This window comes from Gavialis gangeticus, unplaced genomic scaffold (assembly GCF_001723915.1).
Source record: "Gavialis gangeticus isolate Ggan-Ray unplaced genomic scaffold, GavGan_comp1, whole genome shotgun sequence".
NCBI classification, from domain to species: Eukaryota; Metazoa; Chordata; order Crocodylia; family Gavialidae; genus Gavialis; species Gavialis gangeticus.
This window is the reverse complement of record NW_017729012.1, coordinates 2,271,096-2,287,167: the sequence shown is the minus strand read 5'-3', so window position 1 is coordinate 2,287,167 and position 16,072 is coordinate 2,271,096. Positions and strand designations below refer to the sequence as shown.

The 16,072-nt window shown below is 44.2% G+C and overlaps 1 protein-coding gene across 5 annotated transcripts in view; it reads left to right on the top strand.

Moving 5' to 3' along the window:
• Positions 1-16,072, top strand: part of RAP1GAP2 (RAP1 GTPase activating protein 2) — a 318,489-nt gene that overhangs the window by 188,147 nt on the left and 114,270 nt on the right. For all 5 annotated transcript variants that reach the window (XM_019511025.1, XM_019511028.1, XM_019511029.1 and 2 more), the window contains one exon: positions 7,109-7,193. In XM_019511025.1, coding sequence (XP_019366570.1) covers positions 7,109-7,193 — 85 coding nt within the window. The remainder of the gene's footprint in view (positions 1-7,108; positions 7,194-16,072) is intronic.

The window sequence follows — 16,072 nt, the reverse complement described above, 5'->3', positions numbered from 1 at the left end:
TTAGCGGTTGGGATGTTCCAAACAAGATCTTTTCATCACCTTAAAAATGTTGTCACCCGTTAATCTCCTGACAACACACAGGGTTTATGTCCTAGTTGACAAAAAAATCCTGTATAATTGTACGCATCAGATATTTTTTAATGCACCACCCGTTTTCTCTGCTACCGTGCACAAGTCTGCTGCTCATTCTAGGGAGCAATTCAAGCCTGAATCCTCAATTTCAGACTCAGTTTTCATATGGATATCCTTCTTGTTGACTTCCACGGGAGTTTTGTCTTGCTAAGGGGATTTGTAATTCTAGCTTCAGTTATGACTCTGCTGTCCCAAATCAACAGGAATTTGGGCTATGGATCAAGGATGGAATGAAGTCTAGGAGGTGGGTTTCAGGACTTTGCATTGCCTTTCAGTTCTCCATTATTTTTTTCGGCTGGGATCTCTTTCTAAGTGCTGCAAAGCCCGCCATATGTCTGCAGACAGCTTGCCATCTGGAGTGAGAACTGGCTAGGACAAGGAGGACTTGTTTTACTCTTCTGTTTTGCTTGGGTACAAGCAACAACTCAGGAATGCAGCGAAAATTGGATGAAGAAGCGATTTCATCAAGAAAAAGAGGCCAGATTCTCAGCTGAAGTAAACCAGCAGAGTCATTTTAGACATCATCAGTGTGTCATGCCTAGTGCTTCCATGAGTCTGTGGAGCTACGCTAGTTTACACCATCTGAATATCTGCTTAGAGTCATGTTGTTCTATCTCTTAATGATGGCTTTGAAGTTCATCTTTCTCTCCACTGTCAAAGCAAAATGGCTTATATCTGCATGCACGAGAGGTGGGCGCAAATCCTTTGAGTTATGTCAGCTTCATTTAATGCTGGGACATGGATAGGAGAAATGTGGATTGCCATGTGAGACATATTTTCTTCAGTCTGTCTTAAAAATGAAAAAAAATAAAGCATTAACAGAAATAGAGCTAGAAAGGTTAGTTCTTGTGGAAGAACAGTGAAATCATCAAAGGTATGGGCAAATTCAGGGGCATTGCGGGATGTGGGGTTTTTTTTCCTGTTGCTTTTATGTAAGAACAATGAGAGTGAAAGAAGCTCGGTTTTTGCTCTGGCTTTTTTGGCTTCGCATTCCCAGTACATTGGAGTGCACAGGGTGGTACTTGGCTCGTGCAAACTTAACACCTTAGCTGTTTCAGACCCTAGCAAGCAGTATTTTGTTTAGGAATAGCATTGCACCAGATCGGCTTATTCAGAGAAGTTCTTTTGCGAGGCATGAGCTTTCCTAGGCAACAGCTTACTTCATCAGATGTCATGTATTTTCCTTACCTTCTGCCTGACTTCAGACTGACATGGCTAAGCGCCTCCCTGAAGTTCTTTTGAGATTAGGAAGTTGCAGACATGAAGGGTGGCATCCTCATCCCCTTAAAGTCAAGGGGAATTTTGTCACTTATTGCAGTGGAACCAGGATTTCACTCTATGGCTAAGTACAGACAGTCAACAAGCTGAAGGCTGAATCGAGTCAATCTTTGCAAGTTAGTTTAAGCTGCGTAGATTGAACCCATAAGCATGTGAACAGGCATTCACATCTGATTCATAGATTCATAGACACTAGGGCTGGAAGGGACCTCGGAAGATCGAGTCCAGCCCCCTGGATTCTCAAAGTGCAGCCACATGCCTGCAAGTGGCTGAGGCCAGAAGCAATAGAGCATGCTTCCCTGCTGAGCTGGAGCAGACAGCTTGGGCCAAGGCTAGCACACCCCCCTGTGATGGAGGTTTTGTGGGGGAGGTGCAAAGCCTCCTGGGATGCTGAGGGACTGTGAGTTAACTTGAATCTGGAGAGGATCTGGGACAGAAGTTCAATAAACTGATTTAACCTAAATCAGTTAAGTCTGTTACTATATCCATCCAGGTTTATCTTATACCGGTTTCAGCCATTTTCAAAGTGGTTTATATGCACTGAACTTCTATTGTGTTATAGTTTTGAACCAGTTTCTGATCACTTATACTGGTTTATCTATAATTTCTCTCCCTAGCTTATAAGCCTGTATCTTGTCTGGCATTTAGATGGATTGACAGCACACATGGGAGGAGAGGAGTAAGCAACCATGAAGTGGTCATCTCATCACAAGGCAGTAGCCTGATTCATCAGCCAAACTCTTTGCTACTGTAAATGAATGAAGTGCCATTAACATTAATGGAAACTTACCCATTTGTACCAACAGAGACTCTGTCCACCTGTGTCTTTGGCAGAAGAGAAGCTGCAGGCTCTGGGATGGACATTGAATTGCTGCCTATCTGAGAGGATCTGTTGTTTGCTCATGCATATACATAAACTTTTCCAGGATTTGCAATAATTTGCACTCCTTACCAGGAGAGCCACAAGGCCAGAATATCAGAAGGCTGAAAGGATTTCAATAGCTGGGTTTTGTTTTTTTGGTGGGGGGGAGTGAGGGTGGATAATTGAAATGATCTCAGCCTCCTTCCCCGTGCACCTCTTGGTATTGATTCAGTTTTCACCCTTAGGAAGTGTTATCTGCACAGACACCACACTCCAGCTCCAGGCTTTATAGTTCCTAGCAGGTGTCTAGCTGGCTTAAAGAAGATGCTAGGAAAGTTACCACTGGAGTCACCTGCTATTACATGACCAGAAGTGTTAGCTCGCTCAGGTGTTCATGGCTGGCACTTTGGTGGGTGGAATTTGGGCGGCGCTATAAAAATCCTGGGTTAGATTCTCAGCTGGATGCAAATCGGCCTAGTTTCACTGCGGCCGAGGAGATGCTGTTGATTTACGTCAACTGATTATTTTTAATGGCTGTTCGATCGAGTCTCTTCATAACCAGGGTAGATGTCTCCTATTAATTAGTTTCAAGGGTTGGAGCAGCTGGTGTCCCCCCTTGCTCCTGCAAGAGTCACATCTGCAGCACGGCTGGCCTTCTGGACTCGTGAATGAAATTCAATGTCTCATTTCACGGGTCTGCAGAACCGCTGCCTTACTGTCTCTTTGCTGTTCTTCATCCTTTGACAAATAGCATCCCATTCGAAAGGCTGAGTAAATGATCATGGGGAGTGCAATCCAAAGCCTGTTGACATCAGTAGGTGCCTCTCTGCTGGCTTGAATGGGTTTTCGAGCAGGCCCTCTTCACTTTCATTGAGGGAAAGACTTAGAAAGTCTCCAGAAGTCCTTTTACGGACCAGCTGTATACACAGACATCTGTAATGTAATGCTCTTTTTGATCTGAGAGCTCCCCAAAGGGCAGCAGTCCTGTGTTAGAAACCTTTCAAAGTTTGGGAAATTACCATAATTGAATGTTCATATCCCTGGAGAACCTGTTACCCATATTTCCCCTGAATCTCTCATTAGATGCATCTGTCATAGTACATCACTGCTCTCCATATTATCATGCTTTGCCATCTTACAGCAGGTTACCACAGAAACAAAGAGCTTGTTATTGCAATATAAACAGTTGGATATTTTGGCCCAGTTACTCTGGGACCAACCTGGCAGGGATGAGAGGAAACCGAATTACATCTCAGAACGTCTGACCCCACTCCAGAATAGCATCTGGCATTACCAGCCTATCTGACAATTTAATTGTCTGATTAGAGAGTGGGTCTTTTAAATAAAAGAGAGACAGAGCATTTTTATCAAGTAATCAGCTGAGGATTTCTCATTGTGCGTCTTAAAAATAAAGAAGGGCCGTCAAGCATTCGCTTTCCTGGGGAAGTACTTCTTAATATGGCTTTTTTTTCTGCAGACATTTTTGAGGTGTGCTATCCCATTTCGCTCTTGACTTGTTACTCAGATATCACTGTAGCATCTTTAAGGTCTTCACAAAACACCTGTGAGGCAGGGAAGCACTGCTTCCCCCTCTGATACAGATGGGAAACTGAGGCATTAGGGAGACGGAGGCCATGACTACATGGTAAGCTGCCCAATAACCATCAAACATGCTGCACTGTCTCCAAGCCCAGGTGTAATATAGCTACATGGTGTTTTGTGCAGGCTAAGTAGCAGTGCTAATTAGCACCTTCCTCCACCATATTCACATGCTCATATATGCACAAAGCAGTTTTTCCTTCCAGGTACCCTTCCAGAGTGTCATTCTGCCACGGGGTCACTAAACCATTCTTCAGTGGTACAGGTCATATGTCTCCTGGCAGCTTTTCCCATGAAAGAGGGAGATGTGGACACTCGAGAGGATGTGTTTTCCATGGGAGTGTTGTCACTGCAGGTGTTCACATGGCCAGCTTTTTTTGATCTAGGAATGATTCAGTCAGGCAGGAAAAAAACATTCTCAGGTGACTTGGGCTAGCCATTGCATAGCACAAAGCTGTAAATACTTGAAACAATGATTGCTGTGAACAACGTGTAAGCAACTCAAAGGCTCACGCAGGTTCTCATGAAACATTTCTGTCTAGGTACTTGTACCTTCTGTCCCCCTTATAGTGTCTAAGAGTTTCACAGACTTCTCTGACCATTTCCTTGCTTCAGTGAGGAAATTATAGATGAGGCACCAAGGCCTACAGAAAGGGCTCACAGCAGTGTGTCAGGGCTGTTGATTGTAGCTGTGTTGGTCGAGGGAGATAGGCAGACCAGGTTCTGTGGGTAAATGTGATATCTTTTATTAGAATAATTTTTCCAGCTATTTAGTTGGTCTAATAAAAGTTATCACATTTACCCACAGAACCTGGTCTGCCTCATGCCAGTGTGGGAAGTTTGTTGCAGAGCCAGGAATTGAGCTTAGGCTTTTTGGGTACTTTTAGTCGCAAGTAGGGTGGCCATCATAGAGGACAGCCTGGTTGTCCTCTGTCCTCTATTGATGCGAAACCCGATGCCTTTATCTCCTCTATTTTTCTCCTGAAGAGAAAAAGATACTAGACTGGGACTTGGGATGTGACTTGGGATACTATACTGGGACTACTGATACGAAACCCAGTGCCTTTATGTCCTCTATTTTTCTTTTCAAGAGAAAAAGATACTAGACTGGGACTTGGGATATGACTTGGGATACTAGACTGGGACTATTGATATGAAACCCAATGCCTTTATGTCCTCTGTTTTATATAAAGGCATTGGGTTTTGTATCAATAGAGGACAGAGTAGCAGAAAACCGGAATGTCCTCTATGATGGCCATCCTAGTCACAAGACACCCCTTTAACCCCATGTTAATCATTTTGAACAAGAAACATGGTATAAGATAAATTAAGGGTTCCTTGTGGGTAATTAGTGTATAACAAGAACAACAGAGAAGCATGGAGGTAAATTTGCAATGAAGAGAAATTATACAGCAACAGAGATGAGAGCCGACCAGAAAACAGAATTTCTGGTCCCAGTGAAAATTCCAGATTTTCAAAAATGTTGAACTGGGAATTTTCTGCTAAAGGAAATCATCAGAAATACTGAACACCTCCTCATCCTTCTCCAGTCAGTAAAAATCATTCTATCATTAAAAAAAAGTCAAAATGGATATATTACCACTAAACACTTTAGATTTTGATGAAGCAGAATTTTCAGATGGAAACTGGTTCCACTGAAAAGTGTTGACTAGCTCTAGCAGCGATGCTCGAGTGGGTTAAGGACTGAAAAGGCTTTCCTTGCAGCCCTGTACAATCTTAATTTCTCTCCCAGATGACACAGCAGACACACTTCCTGTGTTGTCCAAGTGGTTGTTGCTCTCACTCCGTGTAACCTGCAAATTCTGCTTCCATTAGCAGACTCCCAAGTTCACTTATTTAGAGTGCTCGTTCTGGCATTCATTGCTGTACTGCTGATTATTATGAATCAATGTAAAATCATGTGGACAAATATGCGAGAAGCGGATCAAGGTTGAACCAGCCTTGATTCTTCATTTTTGTTACGCCAAATTTACACTATGGAACTAGAATCACATTAATATCAAATTGTCAAAAGCACGACTGTTCTGCGGAGTCAGGTCTCGGCGAGAGATTTTTCAAAGGTACGAATGACAGGTCGGTGTCTAATTTCCACCCATTCTGTGCTAGCTGTAGTGATCATCAATACGTTACCATGTCCTGTACTACAGTAATTTCTTAGGCCACCATGGGTAAATGTTGACTTTTTAATGGAGACCACTGTATCGCCATCATCCATCCATTGAGGGTTACTGCCTTAGATATATGTGAGTGTACCTACATGGAAAACAATAGAGCTATGCTGCTTTATACTAGTAGAGGATGAGTACTCTCCTAAGAAAATGAATTGCTCTGGGAAAGACTTCAAAGCATGGAAAGAAATCAGAAAACACTTGGGTTAAAAATGTGGGCCTTCAATCTGCTTTCTGTTCCATGGGTCTGATTCCCCTATGCGTAAATCAGGAGTAACTGTATTAAAGGAAACGGGAGGAAAAGGAGCACAAGTGAGATCAGAATCGGCGCTTGTATTTCCCTAACAGTTTTATGCACTGTTACACTGTGTCCACAAAGCATTCACAGGCACAATGGAAAATCTTGTTCTCCAACTCGTGTGCATGCGTGTGTGATTTTCTTCCCTGTGCTATGCATCTGAATATCGGGCCACATTCTTCCCTGATTATTTACCTTGGTGGAAACCCTGACTAGCGCTGTTTAATTGGGTTGAGTTACTCTACATTTAAGCCCTCACACCTGAGATGAACCTCTGCCCTGCTGTCAATAAGACCCATGCTGCTGAGTGAGAGCGAGAGAGATGAACAAATACTGCTCAGTCAACAGAGGATACCAGATGGAGGGTGGGGGGGGGAAGCTGCATTGGTTTTGTCATAGCAACACAACTCTATCAAACCCTGCCATCCCAGAAGAGCGACCCACCTGAAATGAGCTCTACCTGCAGCGCTCACAGCCGGTATGAGTCCCCTCGCTTGGACTCCCAAAACAGACTTTACGGGGCAGTGCCTGGCTCAGTAATGGGGCTGGGTAGGAACCTTTCCAAACCACAAGTTGTATTTTTATATAAACAAGATGTATTTTTTTTTAATGCGATTGAAAAATGGACTGGATTGAAAAGAAAAAAAGATCAGTAAAGTCTCCCTATTACCTTCTTAGGCTGTCGTCTTTCCTTTAAAGTCTGGGTAACTTGGGAAAAGTCTTAAGGTGGTTTGTTTTCTTGCTTTCCAGGAAACAGGAGCAGTTAAACAGCACGGATGGGGCCATTCCAGAACGGCCATTATCGCCTCCCCTCACTGCACCGGCTACTATGAAGGTAAGCCATGATACATTATTGATCATGCTCTTTATGTTTTATTTGTGTTCTTTGGAGAATGCAACCTCTCTCAAATCACAGAGATGCAGGCTGTCTTGATGGGCTGGTGAGGGGATCTATGTTGTCCATGTGCTGCCCAGCTCCAGGGCTGGAAATTGCAGCCAGTTGATATCCGTGTTTTAAAAGGAACGGTTACAATTTGGCCGTTCCTGATTGGAACTGAAGCAGGTGGATTCTGGAGTTTAGCCAAGGGATTGTTCAGCTATCATCGCTTGTGATGGAGTGGGACTGCCAGAAGTCTCTGGACTTGATTCTACATTGTGCTCTCCCTTGGGCTGTCATTTGCAGCTGTGCAAACTGGTTGCAATGAGTTATGATGGGAATAGCTGTGTGTCTCTGCTCTGCGCTGGTATAACTCATTGTAGGTAGCGGAGGGAAAAGATGCATTTGATATTTTTGTCTGAAAAGTTATCCCAGTGTCATAGATCTTGTGCAATGCTGTGGTCACACTGGTCAGGTTCATTATTGGTTTGCCAGGGCACTGCAAATATCCAGAAGAAACCCAGTCCCTGCCCAGACAGTCTTCTAGCAAAGGAATTGTATTTTGGCCAGCAAGAGAAATCAAAGGCAGAAATCACTCCTTTGTAGAAACGAGGGAGTGCAAGGCCAATTCTTTTCTTGCACTCCTGTGGACATTAGTTGCCCAAAGGGAATGGGGAAGAGTGGAAAGAAAAATAAATCCACCAGCACCAGTTAATGCAGGTAGAAGTAGTGCCAGCAGGGTGACCGCTGTGCTGGTTTATAGAGCCTCTGCTCCAGAATTTCTCCCATGTTTCCAGTTATATAATCTACATTTGGAAGACTTTGTGGAGTATGCTTTGAAGGGCCTTCCACCAGAGCGAAGGAAGTGATTCCTCTACTCTATTCAGGACTGGTGAGGCCCCACCTGGAGTCCTGTGTCCCGTTTTGGACCCCGTACTTCAAGAAAGACACGAGCAGTTTGGAAAGAGTTCAGTACAGGGCAGCAAAAATAATTAGGGGCCTGGAAGACAAGTCTTATAAGGAAAACCTGGAAGAACTAGGGTTATTTAACTTGGAGAAGAGAAGACTGAGGAGGGATTTGATAACAGTCTTCAAATACTTGAAGGGTACTTACAGAGAGGGTGGAGATGAGCTTTTCTCCAGCCTCAAGCTGCAGCAGGGGAAATTTAGGCTAGGTTTAGATTAGGAAGAACTTTTGCCTATGAGAGTGGTCAGGCATTGGAAAAGACTGCCCAGAGAAGTTGTGGAATCTGCTTGGAAATTTTCAAAAGCAGGTTGGACAGACACTTGGCTCAAATGGTTTAGTCAGGGATGATCCTGCCTTGAGCTGGGGGCTGGACTAGGTGACCTTATGAGGTCCCTTCCAGCCGTACTTTGCTATGAATCTGTGGGGTTTTTTTGCGAGTCAGGAGCAGAATGTAACACAGATCCTGCATGGAAAGTCTTCTTTGCTTTGTTGCTTAAAGGTGCCATGATGCCTTCTACCCTACACTGCACCTGGTATGCAAGTCTTGGTTACTCTGTATGATATACTACTGCCTTAAATGACCTGTGATGAAATTCAGCCAGCATGTGTGGTTCAGATTATCCGACATCAGACTTGTCATCCTCTATATTTTGGGTTCCTCAACACACCCTTGGGTGGCAATTCAGCTCCGCATCAAGCTAGAGTGTGCTAGCAAGGGTATCGGTGCCCTTGAGGCCCTTCAGCTCAACAGGAGGAAGTTTGTAAGAAATCCAATTTCTCCGAGGAGGTCTAAGCTGTAAGAGGATCAGCAGTGAAAGGGTGATATTATTTGTGTGGACTTTGCCAGACAAAATCTGTCCACTGATCTTGTATAGCAAAGCTGGGCCCTGCTAGACGTTGCCTTCCTCCCACATTTTGTTTCAATATACTCAAAATGAGAATGAGCTTGGATGTATAAACGAAGAGAAGTGCTGCCTTCCCAAAGGAGCACATTTATCCCTCAAGGATCAGTGGAGTGATACACAACCCTTACAGGCCTCAGGAGAGGGATTACCGTGATTTCCGATCACTTCTGCCAGCCACGTTTCAAATGTTTGCTTTACATTTCAATCATCAAGTAGTATTTTCAGGGCTGTGAACAGTTTTGTGTTGGTTGTTTGGTGCATTACTTCGCTGGGTTTCAAGCACAATGCATTCCTTGTTTTTTAAATGAGGCTTTAATTAAGGTGCAGGCTCTGAAATTGCTGGGCTGAATTTGGCACAAGAAAAAAACCCAGAGGGCCAGATTCTAATGTTGCTTCCTCTTTAAAATGTGCAATTCCATTGGCTCTGGCTGTTTAGTACAGTGGCATGTTAGCACTGTTAGGTGTGCAAACACGATTCACACAATAAGCCCAGAGATTTCAAATAGGAATCCATAGTGTTAAAATCATTCTGATCTGTTGTGGTCTTTCTGGGTTATTCACAACAGAAGAAATGGTATATTAATTTCCCATAGCCAAAAAATGAGTAAAAACTAAGAACTAGCATTTTGCAAGAGGTGCCTCTAGTTTAATGAGACTAATATGGCTTAGCATATTTTTCTCATACAAATCCTTTCTTAAGCCCCACTTTGGCTGCAAGAGCGCATTTTTTGCATCTATATAGCCCATGCTGAGAGGTATATGTGAAATATATATTCATGCAGTTATCAGTATCTCTGCCTAAATGTTTTTCTAAGTCCCTGTGTACATGTCTATACTCTATTAGACAAAATGACTCTGCATATCTGCAGTGAATGAGCAACAAGAGGAAGAGGAATAAAAACAATACCTAGCTCTTTTCATCCAGAGAAACCAGTGTGCTTTACAAAAAGATGACAGTATCGTTCTCCCCATTTCACAGATGGAGACACCGGGGCACAGTGAAATTACATGATTTTCCCAAGGCACTTTAGCAGGCCAGGAGTAGAGCTGGGAACAGGAACCAGGTCTCTTAAATCTGTCCAGGTTTCTGTTCTTCGCAGTGTGCAGGATCAGTTCCTCCTACATTCCAGCTCTACGGGCATGTCCACACATTGCCGTATGGTGACGTTGCTTTGCTGCTGTGCTTTAGCACTTTTTGGCTATGTGTGGACCATATAGCGATGTAGCATGTCGCTACATTGCCATAGGGCAACATGTAGACATGCCTTACTTGTTCTTTTGCTGAATTTGGTCGCAGACCTGACTGCAAGCAGGGGCCCAGTGTAATGTGTTTACACTGTGAGGTCCCCAGCACCCTCATGGGCAATAAAACAATACACTATTTAATAAGGAAGCAAGATGGAGAGTTTTAGTTTGGTTGCAGTAGGAAATAAATCCTGTATGTGCGAATACATTTTGCCTACCCTTTTTCCCCCCTTCTTTCTCCCTGCTCTTACCGCATGAAGTTGATTACTAGTTCCTCACCTTAAGGTTCATTTGAGGTCATCTCACTGGGTCTGTCATGAAAGGAGCAGGACACGTGGTAACTTAGGTCAGCTGCCTGAATGATGAGGTAGTGACTAGCAGTGGATGGCTCTTCCCACAGCACTGGGATTTCTAAGTCACCATGTGACATGGCTCTAAAAAGCAAAAGCAATCCTGGCTGTTTTCGGATATGCATGTCCAGGGGGGAGATAAAGAAGTATCAGTGTCATTGTATAAGGTACCGGTGCCATCTTTTCTGGAATCCTGTCTTCACTTCTGGTCATCCATATTGGTTAACGATAAGTTTTACGAATGGTAACAGGTGAGTGTTCAGCTCACCCGTGAGTGTCCAGCTCATGGAAGGAGGCAGAAAGAGCTTGGCTTGTTTTATCTTGGCCAAGTGAAGGCTGAAAGGGGATTTAATTGCTCTCTCTGAATTAATCAGGAGGTAAAGAGCAGGGAAGGAAAAGAATGACTTAACTTGATGGATAATACTGGCACAGGAACAAATGGGGATTTCCTGGCTATGAATAAACTTAAGCTGGTTTTATAAAGATGCTTGTAGACGTCATAGGAGTGACGTTTGAATACAAGCTCCGAGAGGCAAACATCCACACTACTTTTAAGGGGGAGCATGGTCCATTTCTGAAAGGGTTATACAATGTGGTTGCCTGGGATAGGGGACTGGACTCAGTGACTTGGAGGTCCTTTCCAGTCTTGTGTCCCTGGGTACTCCAAAACAATGGTAATAGGGGCCATGTAGGTACCTGAAGTAGGGCACATGTACGAAATATATATACATTTCTACTGGAATATTGTAGGACTAGAAGCAGCAAAATTGTCATACTGGGCTATTAGTTACTTGTACTGCAGTAGCACCTAGGAGTTACTGTATGCTAGGTCCTTTACCAACGCTGACCAAAAAGATGCTCCTTGCCCTGAAGAGTTTACAATCTAAAGATCAGACTTGTGGTCCACCAAAACACGTCATCAGCAGTGGCCAGCACTAGATGCTTCTGGGGACAGTGCAGCAGTCTGCAGTTGGCTGATGTGGTAGATGCTGACTTCTCTTTAGTTTTCCAGAAGCCACTGAAGTCGGACACTGGATCACTGTCTTGTTCTGTTGCAGCTGGCTGCCTAGCTCATTACAATGGTGTTTACATCCATGGCATCCCACATGTCAGGCTGGGCTGTAAACAGGCCATTTAAATATAGTTATGTATTTTATAAAACTCAGAAGGGAGCAGCAAAGCCATTAAAAAATAATTATGGCCTGGATATGTCACCAGGCTATTAATGAATTGCAGCTGGGGAGCTGAGTATCCACAGACTTTTAGGTTCCTAGGCCCTGGCTGAGCCAATGAACACCAAGCAAAAAAAGGTGGGGAAGTTCCTTTGAAATTGGGGATGGGGGAAGGAAAAGGCTTCTTGGAGTCCCAAGCAATATGGAAATGTTACTAGCATTGTGGGAACCAAAATGGGGCCTGGGACCATGGCATGGCCCCTAAGCAGCGAATTTCTTGCAAGGACTGTCAGATGTTGCAGGTACTGAGACCTGCCAGTTTAAAACAGAATCACCCGACACAAAGGTAGGATTGCGAGGGTCATGCAAACGGAGAGGAATTGTTCAGGAAACCTCCTTGTGGAGACACCAGGCAAAATAAATATTCCCTAGGAAAGCCTTAGTGAGGACATGACCCAGGACCGTTCAGTCCTGTGCAGCTAGGGCCTTAGTCAGCTAAGCAGGTAAGGTATAAAGTTCTTGCCTTGCAGGCATGGAGAAGTCTGGGGGAATGGTGTTTGCCCAAGGCATAACCTCCTTGGAGCTTTGACTGAGGCAGTGCCTCTGCACTGACTCCTACATAGCACAGGCACTGAAGCCTTTTCCCCAGTTAATTAGTTTCTACTGCTTGAGACCTTAAGAGTAGACATAGAGCCTGCTCAGCATAATTATTGCAACTGGGGCTTGCTCAGCACTCAGCATCAGTGATAACATTTTAAGAAAGCTTGGGTAGATCGGTAGGCTCTAGAACGGGAGCCCGATTTTTAACCAAGTGGTGTCCTGCAAAGGCTGGACTCCTTAGAAAACCTGGCCCTATTCATGTACCTCAGTGGGAACTGAGCCTTTAAAAAAAATCCTGGCTGCAGTTGGAGCTGCTTAGCTCTTTTGAGAATCTGGCCAGCACTGATTGAGAAGCCATTATGGTCCAGTGGTCTCAGTACACTGCCCGTGAGTTATTTATGTTGGCTCTGATGCTGAGTCCATGTGTTCGAGTCAAGTCATTTTATTCTTTTGCTTCCTACAAGAAGAAAATGAAGGTGAAAAGCACATTGATCTAACTAGAGGAGATTGTTGAATTACTTAGTTTATACTTATAAGGTAGTTTGAAAATGAAACACTCAGAGCAAGATTTTACAGGATTAGAATAGCTGCAGGGCATATGCCATCCGCCATCATCCATCCCTTTGTTGTGATAATTTGCCCTCATCCAGATGATTAGCACAGGTTGAAGTTCACCTCTGTAGATGGCTACACCAGTGCACCAGTATGTCCTGCTCCTCTGTATTAAGGGTGCAGGCTTTGATTTGGCTTTTCTATGCAGAGGCTAACCACACTCTTTGAAATTAAGAAATGGGTATTTAAAAACCATTCCCTTGGTATTTATCTTGGTGGTTGCAAAATAGCATATTCAGCTGTTAGTTTGCCAAACTGTTGTTTAACTCAAGTGATTTGACCTAAAGTATCCAATCAGGCATGAAGATCAAAATGACATGCTGAGCTGGTATTAGGGCAACAAAGATGGATGGTTTTTGTGCTCTGCAAAAAAAACAGGCCAACTTCTGAAGAGTGTCCTCTGTGGGTTAAATTTATAACCAATTGTCACCAACTAGGTGTGTGTATGTGCCCTTCGCATGAAGCAAAATGAGATGTGCCTTGGTGCCGGCACAAAGAAAGTTCAAGGTTGCAGGGGAGGATTAAGCATTAGATGCAATAGAAGAAGGGGGAGAACTGGTAGCTGGAAGAACAGACAAAATGCAGTCCTTGCTGCTTCTTGGCTTCATGCCTCTTTGGATCAGAGAGTATTTTTCATCTCAGGCTATTTTCTGGGGCTTCATCATCATTTTTGTCTTATCTGCCATTGGCCTTGAAGAACAATTGGCACCAGACACTCTTCAGAACACAGTTGCAATGCGGCGATGGTTCTAAAGACATTTTTAGACCACATATGACCTAAATTACTGGAGGAAGTCATCTTCGGCTGGTTGTCAGAGCTGGACGCAAAATGAGCCTGTCGTCTCAGTCCAGGTCCCAGTCGGAAGCTGGGTTCTTCAAAATAACTATTCCTGTTGCCTTTTTCCTGGCAATCTCAGTGTAACCCACTGATGAGAGTGCTTTATAGGCCCCCCTCAGTCTCCTCTTCAGTTGGATGTGCTCACAAGCCCATTAAGGGTGAATTTTGAACTTGAGAATTTTGCAGAAACGGCAGGCATAATACAGCAGAAGAAGCTTATTTCAAGATTCATTTGAATATTCACACATTGCACTTGATGCATTATTTGTCCGCTGCTGTCCGTTGTGAATGTCAAGGCCTAGTGTGGACCTGGTGAGGTTTCCCCCCTATTTCTCCGTTGTGGCTCATCCCTATTTAATTATGCTACCGTCTACACTACAGTTACAACATATTTCTGTAGGTTTTGCAAACAGAACATTACATTCACTCCACTTGCAACAAGCACATTGAGTTTCCCCCACGGCATCTTTTTTTTTTTTTCTGCGCACAACCGTTGCTCAGTCGAGGCTGAGTGACTGCACTGCCCCTGCTGCCTGCCTGCCTCCCTGCCTATGTCAGTGCAGTTCAGGCTTATCCAGAAAGCGATCTAATAATACCCCAGCAGGGGTATAGACTGCTTGGAGAACATACACAGAGAGCAGGCTCACGGGTGCTCATGGAGAGAGAGACCGGAGGAGTGGCAACTGGCCAGACAAGTCACACAAGTCTGAGTTTGGTTTGCAGTGCCAAGTAGCAGCAGCATGCTGAACGGGTTGCAGGAAGACATGTTTGTGCCAGCAGCAGAGGGTTTTTTTTCCATCTCTGGCCTTGCTGCCAGGGAGGCGGAAGGACATGGAGCAGAGTTCCTCTCTGGATCCTGGCTGGAAGCAAAGTAAAGCTTCTGCTTTGTTTACCGTATTCACTGGACAGGAAGCTTCAATTGATTGCACTTAGTGATGAGCAAATCTCTAAAGGTCTGGAGCTCGACTTCCCCTGGGCTGATGTTAACACTAGCAGAGCTTTGGAAATCTATACCACTGTGTAACCAAGGCAGCAGACTCCCAGGGATTAAGGTCCACTTCTTTAACAGTAGTTAGGCACCTTCCTCTCATGGATTTCAGTGGGAAATGAGTGCCTAAATATCTTTAAATGTCTGGTCTGGAGTGAGTTGGTCCTTTAAATGGGCAGTGGTAACTTTTATCTGGACTAACTCAACCAGAGATGATGCTACTAAGCATCTACCTGTATATGTTTACACACGATGCTATACATATATGGGGTGCGTGCATAGATAAATATAAGAATGTATGTGTATATACCTTGTATATGAGTCTTTCATTATTTATATTTATAATATACCCTATGCCTATGTGTCTCTGTGTGTATAAATGTATAGGAGTATATGGGGCTTTTCAGCGGTAGAGTTCAGTGCCTTGCAAAATAAGGTAGGGCATTTACGATGGGGAAACTGAGGCAGGGAGGGAGCAGTCATGCAACTCACCGAAAAGCAAACAGGGAATGAGGGGCTGAGCTGGGAAGAGACCCCCAGTCTCCTGCAGACTTGCCCATTTTTATTCTTTTCTCCTTATACTTTACCAAAGAGGTCAGTATCATTAACCTTGCTTTATGGATGGGGAGCGGGAGACATGGGAAGGTGAATTCTTTGCTCAGTTTTACCCAGAAGGCCAATTGCAGAGGCAAGAGTATAACATGGGTGTCCTCAGTCCTTGTTTCAGTGCTCTAGCACAGCAGTTCTCCACTGGGGATCCAGGGCACTGTGGGGGGCCGCAAGCAGGTTTCAGGGGTCTGTCCACCCAGGGAGCTGAGCAGTTGTTGTGGCACAGGTGGGCCATGAAGTTTTTATAGCGTGCTGGGGGGACCTCGGGAAGAAAAAGGTTGAGCACCCCTGCTCTGGCGCGCACAAGTATTTGGCCTTTACACCCACCTCTTGCTTCCGTCAGAACACATCAAAACTGCTGCGTGTTACAAAAGCCAAGTTGTAGTGTATGGGCACGTTGGTGCTGGCAGTCAGTCATTAGGGATTACGTGAGCAGAAAAATGTACAATATGTTGTGAAATCCCTGTAATTTATCCACACGTCAGATCTGTCCTCTGTCAGGGCATCCTACCAGCCGCTGCAAAAAAAAAAAAAAAAAAAAAAAAAAAAAA